The sequence below is a fragment of the Talpa europaea genome (genome assembly GCF_964194135.1).
Source record: "Talpa europaea genome assembly, chromosome: 1".
NCBI lineage: Eukaryota > Metazoa > Chordata > Mammalia > Eulipotyphla > Talpidae > Talpa > Talpa europaea.
The window spans coordinates 139,515,634-139,532,580 of record NC_140073.1 but is presented as its reverse complement, the minus strand read 5'-3'; the positions used below and the strand labels follow the sequence as shown (position 1 = coordinate 139,532,580).

Genomic DNA, 16,947 nt, shown 5'->3' with positions numbered 1-16,947 from the left:
CCATTACCATTTGCTGTATTGTCTAGAAAGTTCCAGGAATGTTGCAGAAATAATCCTCAACTATTAGAATACCTCTTTGTAATATGTATTATTCCATTTTACAATTAAAAAAAGACTTGGAGGAAATGTAACTTATACCTGTGACACAGAAAGTGAGACAACAGGCAAGAAATTCAAACACAGCACAGGCATGATGCTTTGTTGGGCTACCTCTGAACACTGTGTGACTTCATCCAGTTGAACTCAATAGTACATTCCTCCCTCAGAGAGAATCTTAATTCCACCTCATTCCAACACTCTTTACACCCATGTGCGCCTTGTCCAACACAGAGCCTTACTAGAGAGCAAAAACCCAAGCTAGATCTAAGCTGTTGCCCATGGTAACTGGCTGTATCTGAGACTGAGTTCAGTTTAGATGTCAAATCACCCCGGAAACACCCTGGGAAGACTTTGAAATTATTCATAATTATCACAAATTGAAAGTGATGAGAAAATTGGTGCTATTTTCCTATCAATCTCTAGAAAAAGCATTCTGCTATCTACTCACTACTAGAATTTTTTAAATTCTTACTGTGAACAATTGCTTCACAATCTTCAACATTAATTTTCAATCTTTGTTTTGCAACACTCCAGTGTGCCTTCAATTATTTCAAGGGTTGCAATAAAATCTTAATATCCAAACAAAATTAAATGTTATTAAATATTGTTTTAACTTTTAATTGTAGAAAATTTCAAACACATTCAATAGAAGATTAATGGACCTCTAGGTACCCTTTGACCCAGGTTCAACGGTTATCAATAAATGTCAAATCTTTATTTCCTTTATATCTTCCCGTTCCTCCCCCATATCCACCAAGGGAGTATTTTGCAGCAATCTTAAAATACCATATCATGTCATTGGATTAAGCTTTATTTTATTCTATGTTTGTTTGTTTCCACAGAGGAAACCATTTATTAACATGTGTCGCCACCATGGGAGGTCAGTTCTGATTAAACTTTAACTTAGAATGTCATATAACAACTGGAAAACTAAAAGAGGAAGAAAGGAACATGGGAATAACATAAAACAAAATCTAGCAAATGAAGTGAAAGCTCCTAATTATTTTTCTGAGGAAGAAAAATGTCTCTTTTATTTCTTTGTAGGATAATTAATATTTTGTATATTTCTGATGATGATTATGGTGCTGGTACTTTCCTAAATGAGTGGTATATAATTCCCAAGTGGGCATCAGAGGACTCTGAGGGAGATAGACTAGATTGTAGCAATTATAATTCTTACCAGAGGTTAAGAATTTGGGGGTCATTGATGACTTTGAACTATCAAGCATTTTTTTTTTCATTACTGACCAGATCAAGGAAGCATTTCCTTATAGTGTAGGGAGAGGTATTAGGGGAGATGCTCTTGGCAGTAGAACTCTTGTATATGTTCTATGTTATACTGAAAAGAATCTGTGTAGCGTCTAAGCAACTCCCATATTTAAACTGCTTTATTGCGACTGGTAAAGAAGAGATTTTAGATTTACATAGTTTTGTATTTCTCATCAAAAATCACTACTAATAAACTAGAACCTTTATTATTCCTTTAAACATTAGTTACTGAACTAAAGATTTCTTTCAAACATGCATTTTGATGGTACAAAAATAACCTACATTATAGTTCCTTTTATTTTGTGGTATGTATCTAATTATTCAAAAAATGTTTTTGTTCTTAATTATTTTGATGACATTGAATATATATCAGTTGGTTAGTAATTTAGCATATCCAAAAGGCAAACAATAGAGAAAACCTTCAACATCATCATTATTATTTTTATAAATTCATTTCAATCCCTATCTAAAATATGAACTAGAAGTCTGAACAAATGCATGCCTTATTAACATCCAGGATTAATATCAATGTTGTGATCTAGTATAAACCAACACTGGCAGTTCTTAAAAATGCAATAAGGAAATTAGGCTATGCATCAGCTAATACATATAGAAATTTTTGTTTACATTTTATAGGGAATTTTATAATACCTCAAACAATTACTATAGCTTTGAAAATTGATGTGACTTGTGTTTTACTAAATGTTGGTTAGCTGCAGATGAACTCTAAATTTGTTTTCATCTTGTAGAATTTTTATTTTAAAAGAATAATTTTATAAATCAAATACATATGAATAAATTGTGCAAAGATAAATTAAGCAAGGACATAAAGTAGTCCAATGGGTATCAACCGGTAGCTCGCATAAGAATCATCTAGAAGGTTTATAGGAACAGATTACTGGATCTACTACAGATTCCTAATCAAGAGGTCTATGAAATTCCTCAGTGTTTTCCTTCGTAACAAGTTCTAAGATGATGTTGATGTTGCGGGCTGCTGTGAATCACCGCAATTGTCTAATCTGTTCCAACAATGCAAAGTTTAAAATTGTAATAATTGTGAAACAGTCTTTTTTTAATTTTGGTAGTGCATGAGGAAAGATAAAAAAGATAGGGTTTGCTACTAATTCTAATACTTTCCCAAGTCACTTATATTGAAAGGATCTAAGAAGGTTATATGAGGCTATGAAAGAAGGAGACTCTAGCATAGACTACATATTCTCTAGGACATCTGTTTCTCATTAACTGTTAAGCATATCTTTCTTCCTCAAACATCTCAAATCCCCTCACTACCAAACCCTTACCTGTATTTAAATCCATCTGAATAAAGAAATCAGAAGAGAACTTTATCTTTTGCTACCAGTTTGTCACCTAACTCACCCTGGTACTAATATATTTTAACTTTTATCTTAATACAGTGAATGCATTTTTTTCCTGTTCTGATCTATAGCTATGTCCTCCAATTATATACTGAATTTTACTCCTACCCCCTTATGATTTTTTCTTGCAGTTATTCCTTTTCCCCCATCCTGGTTCTCTTCTTACCTCACTTGCTTCTACTTCATAGTCTGGAGTCTATGATAAAGTCTCCTTTCATCAATCTTAAAGATAATTCTTAGATCCTTAGAAATATCGTTAGAACTATTAGGATAGTTTACCTGGTAAAAAATAAAAGAGAAGTATCTAACCATTGGATCTCATCCCACTAATTAAGGGATGTTTTGTGAATCATCAACTCTACTGCACTGCAAGATGTAAGTGATTAAGGGAGATGCAAATCAAAACCACAATGAGATACCATATCACATCTGTGAGAATAACCCATATCAAAAACACCAGAAACAACAAGTGTTGGTGAGGATGTAGGGACCTTATACACTGTGGGAATGCAGTGTTGGTCCAGCCTTTATGGGAAAGAGTATGGTAGCTTCTCAAATTATTAAAAATAGATCTACCTTTTGATCCAGCAATTCCACTCCTAAGTATCTACCTGGATAGTGCAAACACACTAATTTGGAGGGATTTATACACTCCAGTGTTCATTGCAGTCATTTTTACAATAGCCAAGTTATGTAAACAACCTAAGTATTCAAGGACAGATGAGTGGATTAAAAATATGTGGTACATATATACACAATGGAATACTACTTAGCTATAAAAAAGATGAACTCTTGCCATTTGTGACAACATAGAAGGAGGGCATAATGCTAAGTGAAATAAGTCAGAAGGGGGACGAGAAATACCAGATGGTTTTTCTTATATGTGGAATATAGAGAAACAAAACAAAGAATCAGACAAAACCAAACCAATAACAAACCCTGGAAATCTGTGGAATTGAAGCAGGGAACGGGGTATGAAAAAAAAGAGGGCATGGGGTCCAGTGGACTCTGAGAGCTCAGGTGCATTGGGATGGGTGTGGTTGTGGTATCATGCATCTGAGGAGATATTTTATGCCTTTGAATCTCATACAGTACTTAAACTAATGTTACTTCAATATAAAGGGGAAAAAGGAATGAAAAAATACATACAGTATCATATGGTTGCGTTTTAAAAAAGAAATCAGGAGAAGAAAGTTATTGTTTGATTATACCCATTGACCTAATGATTCAATAAAATATGTAAATGATTAGTAAAAGGGGGTTGTTTCCCTTGGGTGTCACACATGTCATATCAAAGAAAGTTCTGCCAGAGTAGAAAGCTAAACCTCCTCTCTAGACCTGATGTATGGCGTGGTCTGGTTGCATCTATGTTATATAACTAGTCTTTGTAGCAGTGGCTAGAAAAAGAAGTAAAGCTAAGAAGACAATTCAACTGGTTGACAAGGGAAGACCATTTTATGACTCATATATAGACACACTACTTGACTTTAATAAGAAAAAAAAACCTTCAAAGTTGAACTTGAGGCTGGGGCAGGGCATTGATGGCATCAATACACTAATGTGGGCCATGCCCCAGTAAACTGTAAAAGTCCATTGTTCTCTAGCTAGCACCATTCATTTTAACCCCAAAGTAGCAATGAATTTGTTATTAGTCTTCATTTTACAGTAAGACTGGTCAAATAGTTTACCTTTGTACAACCTGGAAATTAAATTCATTAAAGACCATTCCCATTGTCATAAAGGCCTTTGAGTTTATTGGGGAAGTTGAAGGAATCTTCACAGTTATATTTTTATTCTTTTCTTCAGGTTCTCATTTAGTCAACATCCCCCAAATCCTCAATGCCAGGGACCTCCCTAGTGGCACAAGGGGTTAAGCAACACACTATGAAGTGATCCGCAGCCTCTGCAGCACATATTCGATCCCCAGCCAGCCAAGGAGCAACCCACATGGCGCAGCAGACCTCTCCTGTCTCGCCTACTGCTCCCCTCAGCAATGTATTTCAGTCAGTCTGCCTGTTCTGTTCCCCACTCTGTCTCTGGTGAATCCTCTCACCCCCCGCATCTCTGGCCTGTACCCCTGCTTTTATATGCATAAATAAATAAATCTTTCCAAAAAAAAACCTCAACTCCAACTTGAATTTTGGGCATGAGGACTTTCTCTCTCCACCCAGAATCATTAGTAGTGCTCACATGATGAATGGACCGAGGTGAGAAATGTGCTGATATGAATCCCATACAATTATTACATAGAACAACTTCATATGTCAACTTAAGTAAGTGTAATTTGGACTAACAGCCATGGGAGTACAAAGTAACACAATAGTAAGATATTTTTGCAAATCCAATAGAATAGAAAATAAAATAATAACAATGATAATAATAATATATTCACATCACTACTAGTGAAGCTATCATGGAAACAGGAACTCTTAACTATTTCTGTTAGTATATAAATTAAAAACACTTTGGAGAACAATTTTATAATGCCTAGTATAAGAAGAAGTTCATACACTTAAACCAATAATTTTATATTTAGTATAGGTATTAACATACTTAAACTGAACAATTGTTCTTTCGCTCTTTAGAGACTTATTTTATTTCTTTTTGCATACAAGAACTGGGGTGTAGGCCAGAGAGTGGTGGTGAGAGGATTCACCAGAGACAGAGTGGGGAGCAGAACAGGTGGATATACTGAAATACACTGCTGAGGGGCGCAGCTGGCGAGACAGGAGAGGTCTGCCGCGCCATGTGGGTTGCACCCTGGCCTGGGATGGAACTCATGCTGCAGAGGCTGCAGATTGCTTCACAGTGCCATGCTTAACCCCTTGTGCCACCAGGGAGGCCCCCTGAACAGCTGTTCTTTTAAGGTCTGCATTCAACTAATTAAGTTGTGGTGGAAAGAATGTATATGCTACAGCAATGTAAGTATAAAAATGTGGAAATAATAGAACTGCCCATAAGTAGAATTGCCAAATCTGCCAACACTAATCAGAAAGGATGAAAAATACATAGTGATATTCATAATAAGAAGTATTATACTACAACTGAAAATGAATGAATTAGAAATATATTCCTCTTTATCTTAGACAGTTCAGGCTGCTGTAACAAATGCTAGTGGTGACTTAAACAGAGAATGTTATTGCTCACAGTTCTGGGACCTGGGAAATCTAAGGTTAAGGCGCTAGCCGATCTTATGTCTGGTGAGAGCCTTCATTCTAGTTTGCAAACAGCTGCCGTCTTGCTGTATTCTTACACAATAGAGAAAGAGGGCAGGCTCTCTGGTCTTTTGTGCAAGGGCACTGATCCTGTCTTGTGGGCTTCACCCCCATAGCTTTATATGTTTAGTCAGACCTGGGTCACCCATTACGTGCAGACCATTAGACCAATTTTCAGAGGAATGTCTTAATTCAAAATTATTTCGGGGGGAGGAAGGGTATGTAGTAAGTTGTCTCCTGTCATTCAAGTGTACCTGATATGTATCTCACCCAACTTGAGAATGTTTACATAAATCTTTATTTTCATAATCATAATTAAATATATAAGCATACTATATTTTATTTTTATTTCATTAGTTTAAGAGTCAATCCCCCACTTGCTAAAAAAGCCTCAATATCAAAGATATCTTTCAAGACATGAAATTTGAGAATAAACTTAAACAAGAAAGAAAAAAAGATAAAGTAAACTTCCACTGTCAGTGTCCAGTAATCACAAGAAAAAAGTTGTTAGGTGATCTAAAACAAACAATGATATTTTAGTCTGAATAAGAAATTTCAACCATCAGGGTCATTGGGAAAAAAATGTAATCTTCCTAGAACAATTACTTATGGTGAGAATGAAGATGAAGAGAATATTTTACAGTTTAGTTCATTGTTGAAAGAAATTTCACCAGGAAATCAAAATGTAAATGTTTTATTTCAGCCTCTCAGACAAGATGATTGTATATATATTTCAACTTACCAACACCGATCATTAGGGAACAAAAGGTAGTGATATGTATTTCTTTGGATAAAGCAGTAATTTTTTTAGTTTTGTTTATTTTATTTGCTTGTTTTTCCTGAGTCTTTTACTAGGTGCTCAGAAGAAAGACTATTGCCATGTTTATTCAGCATTTAGACTGAGTAAACCTCAAGACCAATTCTTACATTTCTGGCACAGAATTCAAGTTATCTTTCAACTCTCTAGACAATGCTCTGAGATTACTTCAAGCACACTAGGGTTTCTAACCTCATTGCCCAATATCCTCTTCACTGTCCCTCCTACCTACTTTTATACTTAGTTCGTTGTCTCACCTCACAGATCAGGCATTGTAATCACCCTCAGCATCCTTTTCCTCTCTCCTGAAGTTCTTACCCCCAACCCCAAACCTGACCAGAGCAGGTTGTGTGTCTAGAGAACAACTCCTGGCTGCCCTCTGACTGGTCACAGTTAAAAATGATCTCAGACATGAGGTGGGTCCTCATGAGGTTGGGCAGAAACTTTCCTGCTTCCCACAAGTCAATTCGGACAGTTTTTTATATCTTCTCACTTTTTCCTGATCATCAAACTTCCAGCATTCTCTCTCTCCTCCTTACTTGTGTTGCTTTTTTTCTGTGAAAAATTCAGCAATGAAAGACAAGTTCCTCAATTCCCCACCTCCGTTTATGACAGTGTCCACCTCCCTACCTATACCAGTTCCCTTAGTCTCTGCTTTCATCTTTTAAGGAGGCACTTCTGGCAAACCTAGCAGAAAGTGCGCCTTAATACCATCATGCTATATCTTTACTGTATTTTATTTTTCTTTATCAACTGGTATATTACGTATTTAGAATGCAAACTTCATAACCACACAAACTTTGTTTTCTTTAGTAGCCTCTGAATGCATAATAGAGACCCAATGATATTTATTAAATAAAAATGAATTAACATATTAATTAATGGATATCTGCTGTGATTTGATTATGATTGTCTGAGGAAGAAGGGTGTAGTGTGAGAATTAGGAAGTTTTCTTTTGTAACATGAGTCAGAACATTGCCGATCCAAGATGTTCCACCGATTCCTTCTTGGTGAAGCTATTGTCCCTCCTCACAAACCAGTTCATATTCACTACTCTTGCCACAAATATTCTGATGCTATAGTTGATAGATTATCTCCTATTGTGTAAGTGCTTCACTCCATATTTTCATGCACAATTTCACAATTGCTCAGCAAGCTTGACAGCATGTTGGGTGTTGATTTTGTCTTTGATGATTATATGAAGAAAGCATATTATTTAAATGTTAAAATAATAAAGGGAACACCCTTATGTTAAATTTCATTCCAGGGAAACAATGACTTGTGCCTCATTCATCAGTGACAGTGGAGGAATGTTAGCCAATGTTATTTTGCTGATAAATTGATACTTCCAACAATTGAGCAAAAATACTCCAAGGAGAACATGAAATATTTGTATATTGTGAGAACCCTAAATTTAGTGCTAGCAAAGTCATGGAGCACAGCATGAGTTATGTATGTAAGGTTAAGTATGTAAGGTCGTAACATTGAACTTGGGGTATGAAAATAGAATCTCATCAAATATCCAGGGAGTATATCTGAAATTCAAGAGTCAAATGGCAACCAGATCACACAGTCAATTACTGAGTTACCAAAGGAATTATATACCCATAAGCACATGCCAAAGTTATCTCTGATTTCATCTAATAACTGAATGCATATTTGGGTATAATTAAGGCTAATTTCTACAGGAAAACAATAAGTATTTTAATATAGCTAACTCATTTTGAAAAAATACACCTTATTCTAGTGTTTTGGTTAAGTTTTCTTTAGAACAAATTAAGAATGAGTATCTAGAACTCTAATCTCCTTTGGAAGTGGTGTTACTTTTTGTAGGATAGCTGTGATTGACATCTTCCATTTCATCTCTGTAGCTGTTTTAGTAGATCTGACTTCCAGTTCTCCCACCACTAAATGATTAGAAGAGATTACGTAAATGATTTCTTCTAAACTGTTTTCTGGCCTATAAAATAAGTGTGGGACATTGGAGATAAACAGATATGTGATGATCTTGCTTTTATCTACTGTCAATGGTTTATAAAAGGAATATGAAGGTTGTCAATGATTAAAGAGGTGTGCATGGCCCCACATTGGCAGTCCACTGTCATGGATGCCTTACATCTTCTCGAGTTCCCTATCCAGATGTGTAAAATACTTGGCAGAAAAGCAATGTGGAACTCTTGTTGGACATGATAGGGCATCTGCACTAGTGAATGTGGATGATCCACTCTTCTTTCTTTTTATCATGAATCAGGGTGAATCTGATTTCCTAGCTTCCCCTGTTACAGCGGATCCATGAAGGGGCCACAGTTGTATGTCTTTACCAATGTTATCCTGGGCATATACACAATAGGTGTAGATACTTGTCTTGCATAATCTTGAACTTGATGCACATTTTTCTCAATAGAATTCTCAGTTTTTATTATCACTTTTCATGCTTGCACTAGTCAGCAGCATGAAATCAGTATTTATTGGTCTTTCACAAATTGTTAGCTGTGAGCTTCCTACATGGCATGTAGGAATGAGCTATAGGTATGTCAAGATAGTGAAGCTTCAGCTCTTAAGGCAGGATGTAGGCTGGTCAGGGCCTTTTGCTCAGTGATCCTTGGCCATGAGTAGCCTCCTCCTTTTACCCAGGAATGCCATGCTTTGACCATTTTCCTGTGTTCCATCACATGAAAATGATTGGGGAACATTGAACTATATTCGTTAATGTATTTATCAAAAATATGCTTTAAGTACCTGCTGTGGAATATGTCCTGACAAATTTGAGATGAATAAAACTAATATCTTGATGGTCTTTAAGTGACATACCATTTCTAAAGTTCCATCACGTATTTCCATTACTTCAAAATGACTAGATCTTGTGCAAAAAGAAAATTATATCAAATATAAGCAGATATGACTGAATGGGTGTTGAAATTATAGAAATTTGGGGCTTAGAAAATACTGGACCTCTTCCTACAACTCACAATTTTATTGCTTGAGAGCACATTTCTACTTTTGCTTTCTTTTCATTGGCTATCTTTCAATCTTTTTCTTCACATTACTTTCAGAAAAGTTTGAGTAAAAATTTTATTTTTATAGGAGGGAAATGCATGATTTTTAGTTATTAAGAATAATAAGAAATTAATTCGTATATGGGTGGTTTAAAATTTACCTGCAATTCCATAATACTAATATCATCAAATATTGCACATAGATTAAATATCACAAAATACTTCTTAAGGAAATCACAAATAAATGAATGGATTCATAACCTAATCATAAGATGATCATTAACATTTCCCAAAATACAAACCACTACCATGCAGTTATATTCTTCAGCCTCTGTTTAGCTTATTTGGCTATTCTTAGCACTGTATGGTTCTCTTTGAGAGACGTTTATTGAAATGATGCTTGGCAATCACAGCAGATACACAAGAGTAATAAAATCTGACAACAGATTGCAATATCTTAAATGAAAATGTAGCAGCTCTACATGAACACAAGCTATTTCCAGACAACTAAAATAACACAAGTTTGTATTTTATACATATCCATCAAAAATACTGAAGAGTTTAAAATATTTTTGACAAAATAACATGCCTTGAAAATCAAAAATAGACTTTAAATATGTAAATGTATTTAAAAATAGTGATATTGTAATTCTGAGCATGGAATTCTTTTAATGACAGTTCTAGAAAATAAGCTATTATACTATGCTTAGTAACAACATTCTCAAAAATAGGTAGTCATAAAGAATCTGTTTTCTCTTTATTAGGTTTACTATAAGATTCCTCACATATTTTGACTTCCTAGTACTTGACAGTTATGGTGACTGTATAGAGATTACCCACTTGACTTCAGTGAAACATTCAATGAAAATCTGATGTTTTGTTTTTTTAATAAACATTTTTTTAAAGATTTATTTATTTATATAAGAACCCAGTTACAGATCAGAGGAGCAGTAGGGTGAGAGAATTCACCAGAGACAGAGCGGTGAGCAGAACAGGCAGATAGACTGAAGACACTGCTGAGGGGAACAGCAGGCAAAGCAGGAGGGGTCTGCCATGCCATGTGGGTTTCTCCTTCGCCGGCTGGGAATCGAACCCACGCTGCAGAGGCTGTGGACAGCTTCACAGTGTGGTGCTCAACCTGCTGTGCCACTGGGGAGGCCCCAAAAAATCTGATGTTTTAACAATAATGCTAACTGGGAGATTATTTCCCAATATTTTAAGATGTGAAATATTTTATTATGTGACTTGTCCACCCAAAGTCCTCATTTCCTAAAAGGTAAATAAGGTAAAACAATCTTGCTACATGAAAGCCACACAAATTGCTTTAAGAAGTTAAATAATTAAACATTCGATTAATGATCACCAATCAATATGGTGGCTCTCATACAGTTTACTATGTGTATTGAAAAATACTGGATATTCCCTCTGGTGACATTGGTTTTTTAAAGGTTTCCACATGTGATTCTGATGGCCTCATAATTATATCTGGATGGTATTTCAATATTTTTTCTGCACATTATTTTGCTTAATACCAGGTTTGGGGCATGTAGATTTTTTCTTTGTAAATATCAGCCAAAAATATTAATTTGAGAAATATGTATGTTCTATGAAATATAGGTACTCTAAACCAAAGTGAGTCCTATAAAGAAATTGATATGGATGATATTCTGAAGAATGTGCCTATTTTCTAACATAGTTTTCACAGATTAGATAAAACAGCCATTATTCCTACCCCCTTTCATAGACAGGAAAGTTGAGGTTGGAGAGATTGAGTGACTTGAAAAACAGGTCCCTTGCATCCTAAAAATGCGCACAAATATTTTTATTGCATTTTACTAAAATTCATTTATTTTTTAATTTGTGTTGCTATTTTTAAGAATCTAAAATGAATTGCATTACTCCTTCTCATAAAAGAACTTTCTCCGAAGTCTCTCCCAGTATTTAATTTCTTGTGAATACAGAATAAATATTTGCTAATCAAAATATGTTCAACTGCTCTGATCCCTTTCATTTCAAAAGGGAAAAAGGTGGTAATTCTGGTTTGCCCAGATAAAAAAGAAATAGTAATTTTCTCAGATTCAGTATTGCTTTCTTTCCTACATATAAATTATATCTAATGTGTTCAAAACCATGGAATTTCCTTTTTTTAATGTATCCTAATTCATTCAACATTTTTTCCTTTTCATTGTGTGTATCCCATTACTCTTATTTTTATTCTGCTATCACAAATAATATCACCATATATAATGATTGTAAATTAAATTTTTTTTCAGTTATTTAGAAAGGGTATAATTCAATAATTCCCATACAAATGTTTACCTGGAAAGTCACTCTAGTCACTGTTCCCTGTCTAATCTGAGAGCATCAATTATTTTATTTTCAGAAACTCAATCTCATAGATTTGTGTTGAAAACCATGATTACATAGCAGACTCATTAGCTAAATACTGTTTATTTGTTTAAACAGAAAACAGGTGAAAATTATCTAGGGTTAGCAATATTATTGTAACATTAATCACATTTCTCTAAGTACCTGAAATACTTCAAAATAAATGACTCCTTTATACTGACCTACTAGCAATTAACCATGTAAATACTACAGTAATGCTCCTGCATTCTCTAGAAATTCAAGAGTTCAAATTAGTTTTCACTTCAACCATTTTTTTAACATATATCAAAATGGGAAGATCTTGAAGGTGTTTTCAATATGGTAATTTATGGCAAAATACAATATTTTCCCTTTGTTAAAATTTCTGGAGTTTTTACTTTTTCAGGTGATCCTAAAATTTAACCTTTCCTTCCTTATGTAGAGAAAAATATTTTTTGTGACTTTTTAAAAGTGCTTCTGCATAGCAAACTCATTAAGAACTCACAGTTTAAGTTTATTAACAATTATAGTTTAGACATTATTTGTTCCTTCAGATAAGCTCACTTGTGCTTTCTTATAAATCTCCAATATACTGTTATTTTTTTTTTAAATTTGCTCAAGAGATCTATTGTTTGTTTCCTTGGCTTATGTTCTTTGGCTTTTGTTTCTGTGCCTAGTTCTGACGCACCTTCCACTATTAAGCATTGTATTAATATATCAGCTGTGTGAGCTGATAGCTAGGTGAAATTCTTGATAGTCATTTTTCTTAGGCTTTCTATGCCTAAATCATATTCACTCTTTTGAATGGAAAATTTCATTAAAATTAGCAAGTTTAATTTAAAGAAAATTATTTAAATTGGTTAGTTAAGAATTTTGACAGCCACAATGAATTAATGCAATGTAGACTCTGAATGAAAATAATTTTCCTGTTTGCTTTGACCTTTATTTCTCTTTATTCAATTGAATGAATATTTTTGAGTTCTGACAGTGCAAGAATGTATAGAATATGTAAAAGAAATGAAACATAAATCCTGTCCTCTGGGAACTCTTTGGTAGAGGAGAATTAGGCATCTATAAGTATAATGTAAGTATTAAAGTGCTATCACAAACGTATAGATTAAAAAAAGCATAGGTAGAATAACAATTGTTCTTTTTTTTTTTTTTTTAAAGTGCATGATCTAAGATGGCGGAGTAGCAACGCGAAGCAGAGTCTCTGGGGCAACTTGTGTTCGAGTTTCAACAGCAGCCACGATCACTGCACGGAGAGAGGCCAGGGCAGTGGGCCAAGATGCCGAATATCAAAATCTTTAGTGGCAGCTCCCACCAGGACTTGTCCCAGAAAATTGCCGAGCGCCTGGGCCTGGAGCTAGGCAAGGTGGTGACTAAGAAATTCAGCAATCAGGAGACCTGTGTGGAAATTGGTGAGAGTGTACGAGGAGAAGATGTCTATATTGTACAGAGTGGTTGTGGCGAAATCAACGACAATCTAATGGAACTTTTGATCATGATTAATGCCTGTAAGATTGCTTCTGCCCGCCAAGTTACTGCAGTCATTCCATGCTTCCCTTATGCCCGGCAAGATAAGAAGGATAAGAGCCGGGCTCCCATCACAGCCAAGCTTGTTGCAAACATGCTATCAGTAGCAGGTGCAGATCATATTATCACCATGGACCTGCATGCTTCTCAAATTCAGGGCTTTTTTGACATCCCAGTGGACAATTTGTATGCAGAGCCAGCTGTCCTGAAGTGGATACGCGAGAACATCTCTGAGTGGAGGAACTGTACTATTGTCTCACCCGATGCTGGTGGGGCTAAGAGAGTGACCTCCATTGCAGACCGGTTGAATGTGGACTTTGCCTTGATTCACAAAGAACGGAAGAAGGCCAATGAAGTGGACCGCATGGTGCTGGTGGGAGATGTCAAGGACCGGGTGGCCATCCTGGTGGATGACATGGCCGACACTTGTGGCACAATCTGCCACGCGGCTGACAAACTTCTCTCAGCTGGAGCTACAAAAGTTTATGCTATCTTGACTCACGGAATCTTTTCTGGCCCAGCCATTTCTCGCATTAACAATGCATGCTTTGAAGCAGTAGTAGTTACCAACACCATACCTCAGGAGGACAAGATGAAGCATTGCTCCAAAATACAGGTGACTGACATCTCCATGATCCTTGCAGAAGCCATCAGGAGAACTCACAATGGAGAATCGGTTTCTTACCTGTTCAGCCATGTCCCTTTATAATAGAATTAACCGAAGCTTTTTAAAAATAAACTGAACCCCATCCCTGTTTTCCCTTGATATTTGATGAACTATTGAGCAAAAGACCCAGCTTGCTCCAGTGTAGTTTACTAAGTCCCACATCAGGTATAATAAATAGTGTTTCTCCTGATTTAGGGGAAGACAGGTTGAGATTAATTGTTGACATCTCCTACCTGCATTGTCTCATTCTGGCTACTTCAATTTTGTGAGTCTTGCAGCTTTACAGCGTAGCTATTGTAAGATTTCAAACTTTGGAGGGTGTTGTATAGGGGTATTTGAATTTGATTAGGGTACTTAGACTACTTTGCATGTGAATGTTTCAGGGTTTTCCTTGGTTCAGAACTGCTAGCAACAAAGCCAGCCCAGTCCCTTACTCCCACCCCTGTTTACCTCTCCCCACCCCCTTATTTGATAAGCTCTGTAAGTTCTATGTTATATTACCGCAGGAGCCCTGGTTGCCAAGCCCCTTAAGACAGGAGCTGGCAGCTCTCAGCTCCAGCAGCCCTCGGGCAGAAGCCTGAGTAGATGCAACACACAGTGCAGCAAATGTTTCTTGGGAGGAAAAAGCCTGATCCATCACCCTCTGCTTAGGAACTGTTACTTGGATTCTCCTTTGTATCTGTTCCTTTCCACTTTGGCTTGACTTACAGCCATCTCGACCTTTTCCTGTCAAATATCCTCTTGGGCCCAAGTGATCATTGCTCCCATAGTCTTCTGGAAATCAAACTCACTTCCTGCTCTGTAATCTCTAACATTTACATGAAATGACTTCACCCTGTAGCTTAATCTTCCTTAGCCTGCTACCACTGTGGTAGTAGGTTTTCGGTGGTGGTGTAGTGCCTTTTGATTAATTTAAATATTTAATTTTCATTGTTAAATATTTAATTTTCATCCTTGGATCTATTTGGCCTCTCCTATGACCTGAGATTTCTGTTAAAAAGATGTTACTGTCTCTTGTAATAGACAAGACTAATAAAGTGTCTGTCTGTTGTGTGTGAAAAAAAAAATAAATAAAGTGCATGATCTGGACTTTTGACTAAGTACTTGTATTAGTGAAGGTAATGATAGTTGCTATAACAAGTAAATGCAGATATTTCAATGTCTTAATTAATATACTAGATGTTTCTTGCTCTTATTCACCAAGACTCCAGTCATCAGACAGATGAGGTGGCATTTGGGGCTCTGCTCCATACATCATTCAGGGTTCCAGACTTCCTCAGTGTGTGGATTGCCAGGTCACTGGACCTTGACATCTAAGAAGAGGGTGGAGAAAAGGGCTTATGGTAACATGGATGTTTTCATGCACCAGTCCTATTGGTGGTATTCACTGCACTAAACTTACTGGTAGTTCTATTGGTTGACTTGTGACCCCCTCCCACCCACCCATCCCCATTCATATGGAAGTCTTATCCCCAATTTCCCCAAATGTAACCATAACTTGGAAATAGAGAAATTGTACCTATAATTAAAGTTGAATTAAGGCCATATTGGAGTAGGGTGAGCCTCTAATCCAAGCTAACTGATATTTAATAAAGAGGGGAAATTTGGAGGCAGGCAGGTGCACAAGAAGAATGCCCTTTTAACATGAATTCAGAAGTAAGAGATCAGGGTACTTTGTGGATTGTAGTATTTTTATTTATAGCCCAAGCCAATTAATAAAGCCAGTACCACCATTTGATCAAATCTAAAATTAAGGTTGAGAGAACTGTAATCTAGTTATTTACCCAGGAGGAAAGGGAAACAAGTTTAGTGGACAGGTAGATGGTCTCTGCACAGACAGCTTTTATGGCCATCTAATACCTATTTCCCAATACCTTCCTCCCAACATGGAACACCATTTACACAAAGCCCAAAGGGCGGTACCAGTATGTCTTTCCCATTACTGAGAGGCTGAAGGTGAAGGGTTCATCTGGGTGATGCAGTGTTCTTGACTAAATCTGGGAGGGGCATTTCGTGGTCTACTCACCTGTAACTGTAAGACAAATTGTTACAAGTCCCAACTTTCTAACATTTCCTACCCACAAATAGACTCTCATATCACACCAGCTATTTTATTTATTTATTTATTATTATTTTTTTTAATACAAGCACTGGGTACAGTCAGAAGTGCGGGAGGGTGAGAGAATTCATCAGAGCCAGAGCAGGGAACAGAACAGGCAAACTGACAAAATACACTGCTGAGGGGTGCAGCGGGCACGTCAGGTCAGAAGAGGTCTGTCGCACCATGTGGGACCCTTGCCTGTGGCCGGGGATTGAACCGGCCCTGCAGAGGCTGCGGGTAGCTTCGCAGCCCAGTGCTCAACTGCTGCGCCACCAAGGGAGGCCACCAGCTATTTTAAAAAGAGAATTTTTTTTTAAATATTGGACTTTGAAAAGTTAAGGAGTCATTATAAGAATTCTCAGGACCGCAGTGGTAGCAACTGCAGGAAAGTTATCACATTAAAGCAGACAGAGTAATGGGAGAATGTTTGAATTATTAACATTTCAAAACTGGAAGGAGAGTCTCTGTGAAGGTGAAATGTAGCATTCAAAAAAGACATGGTGA

The 16,947-nt window shown here is 36.4% G+C and overlaps 1 protein-coding gene across 1 annotated transcript; it reads left to right on the top strand.

The window, feature by feature from the left end:
- Window positions 1-13,304: 13,304 nt before the first annotated feature.
- On the top strand, window positions 13,305-14,384 carry LOC311179522 (ribose-phosphate pyrophosphokinase 1; the record flags this gene model as incomplete). Its single annotated transcript, XM_084246762.1, has 1 exon — window positions 13,305-14,384. The coding sequence occupies exon 1, from the start codon at window positions 13,428-13,430 to the stop codon at window positions 14,382-14,384; it is 957 nt and encodes a 318-aa protein (XP_084102888.1). The 5' UTR covers window positions 13,305-13,427.
- Window positions 14,385-16,947: the final 2,563 nt, after the last annotated feature.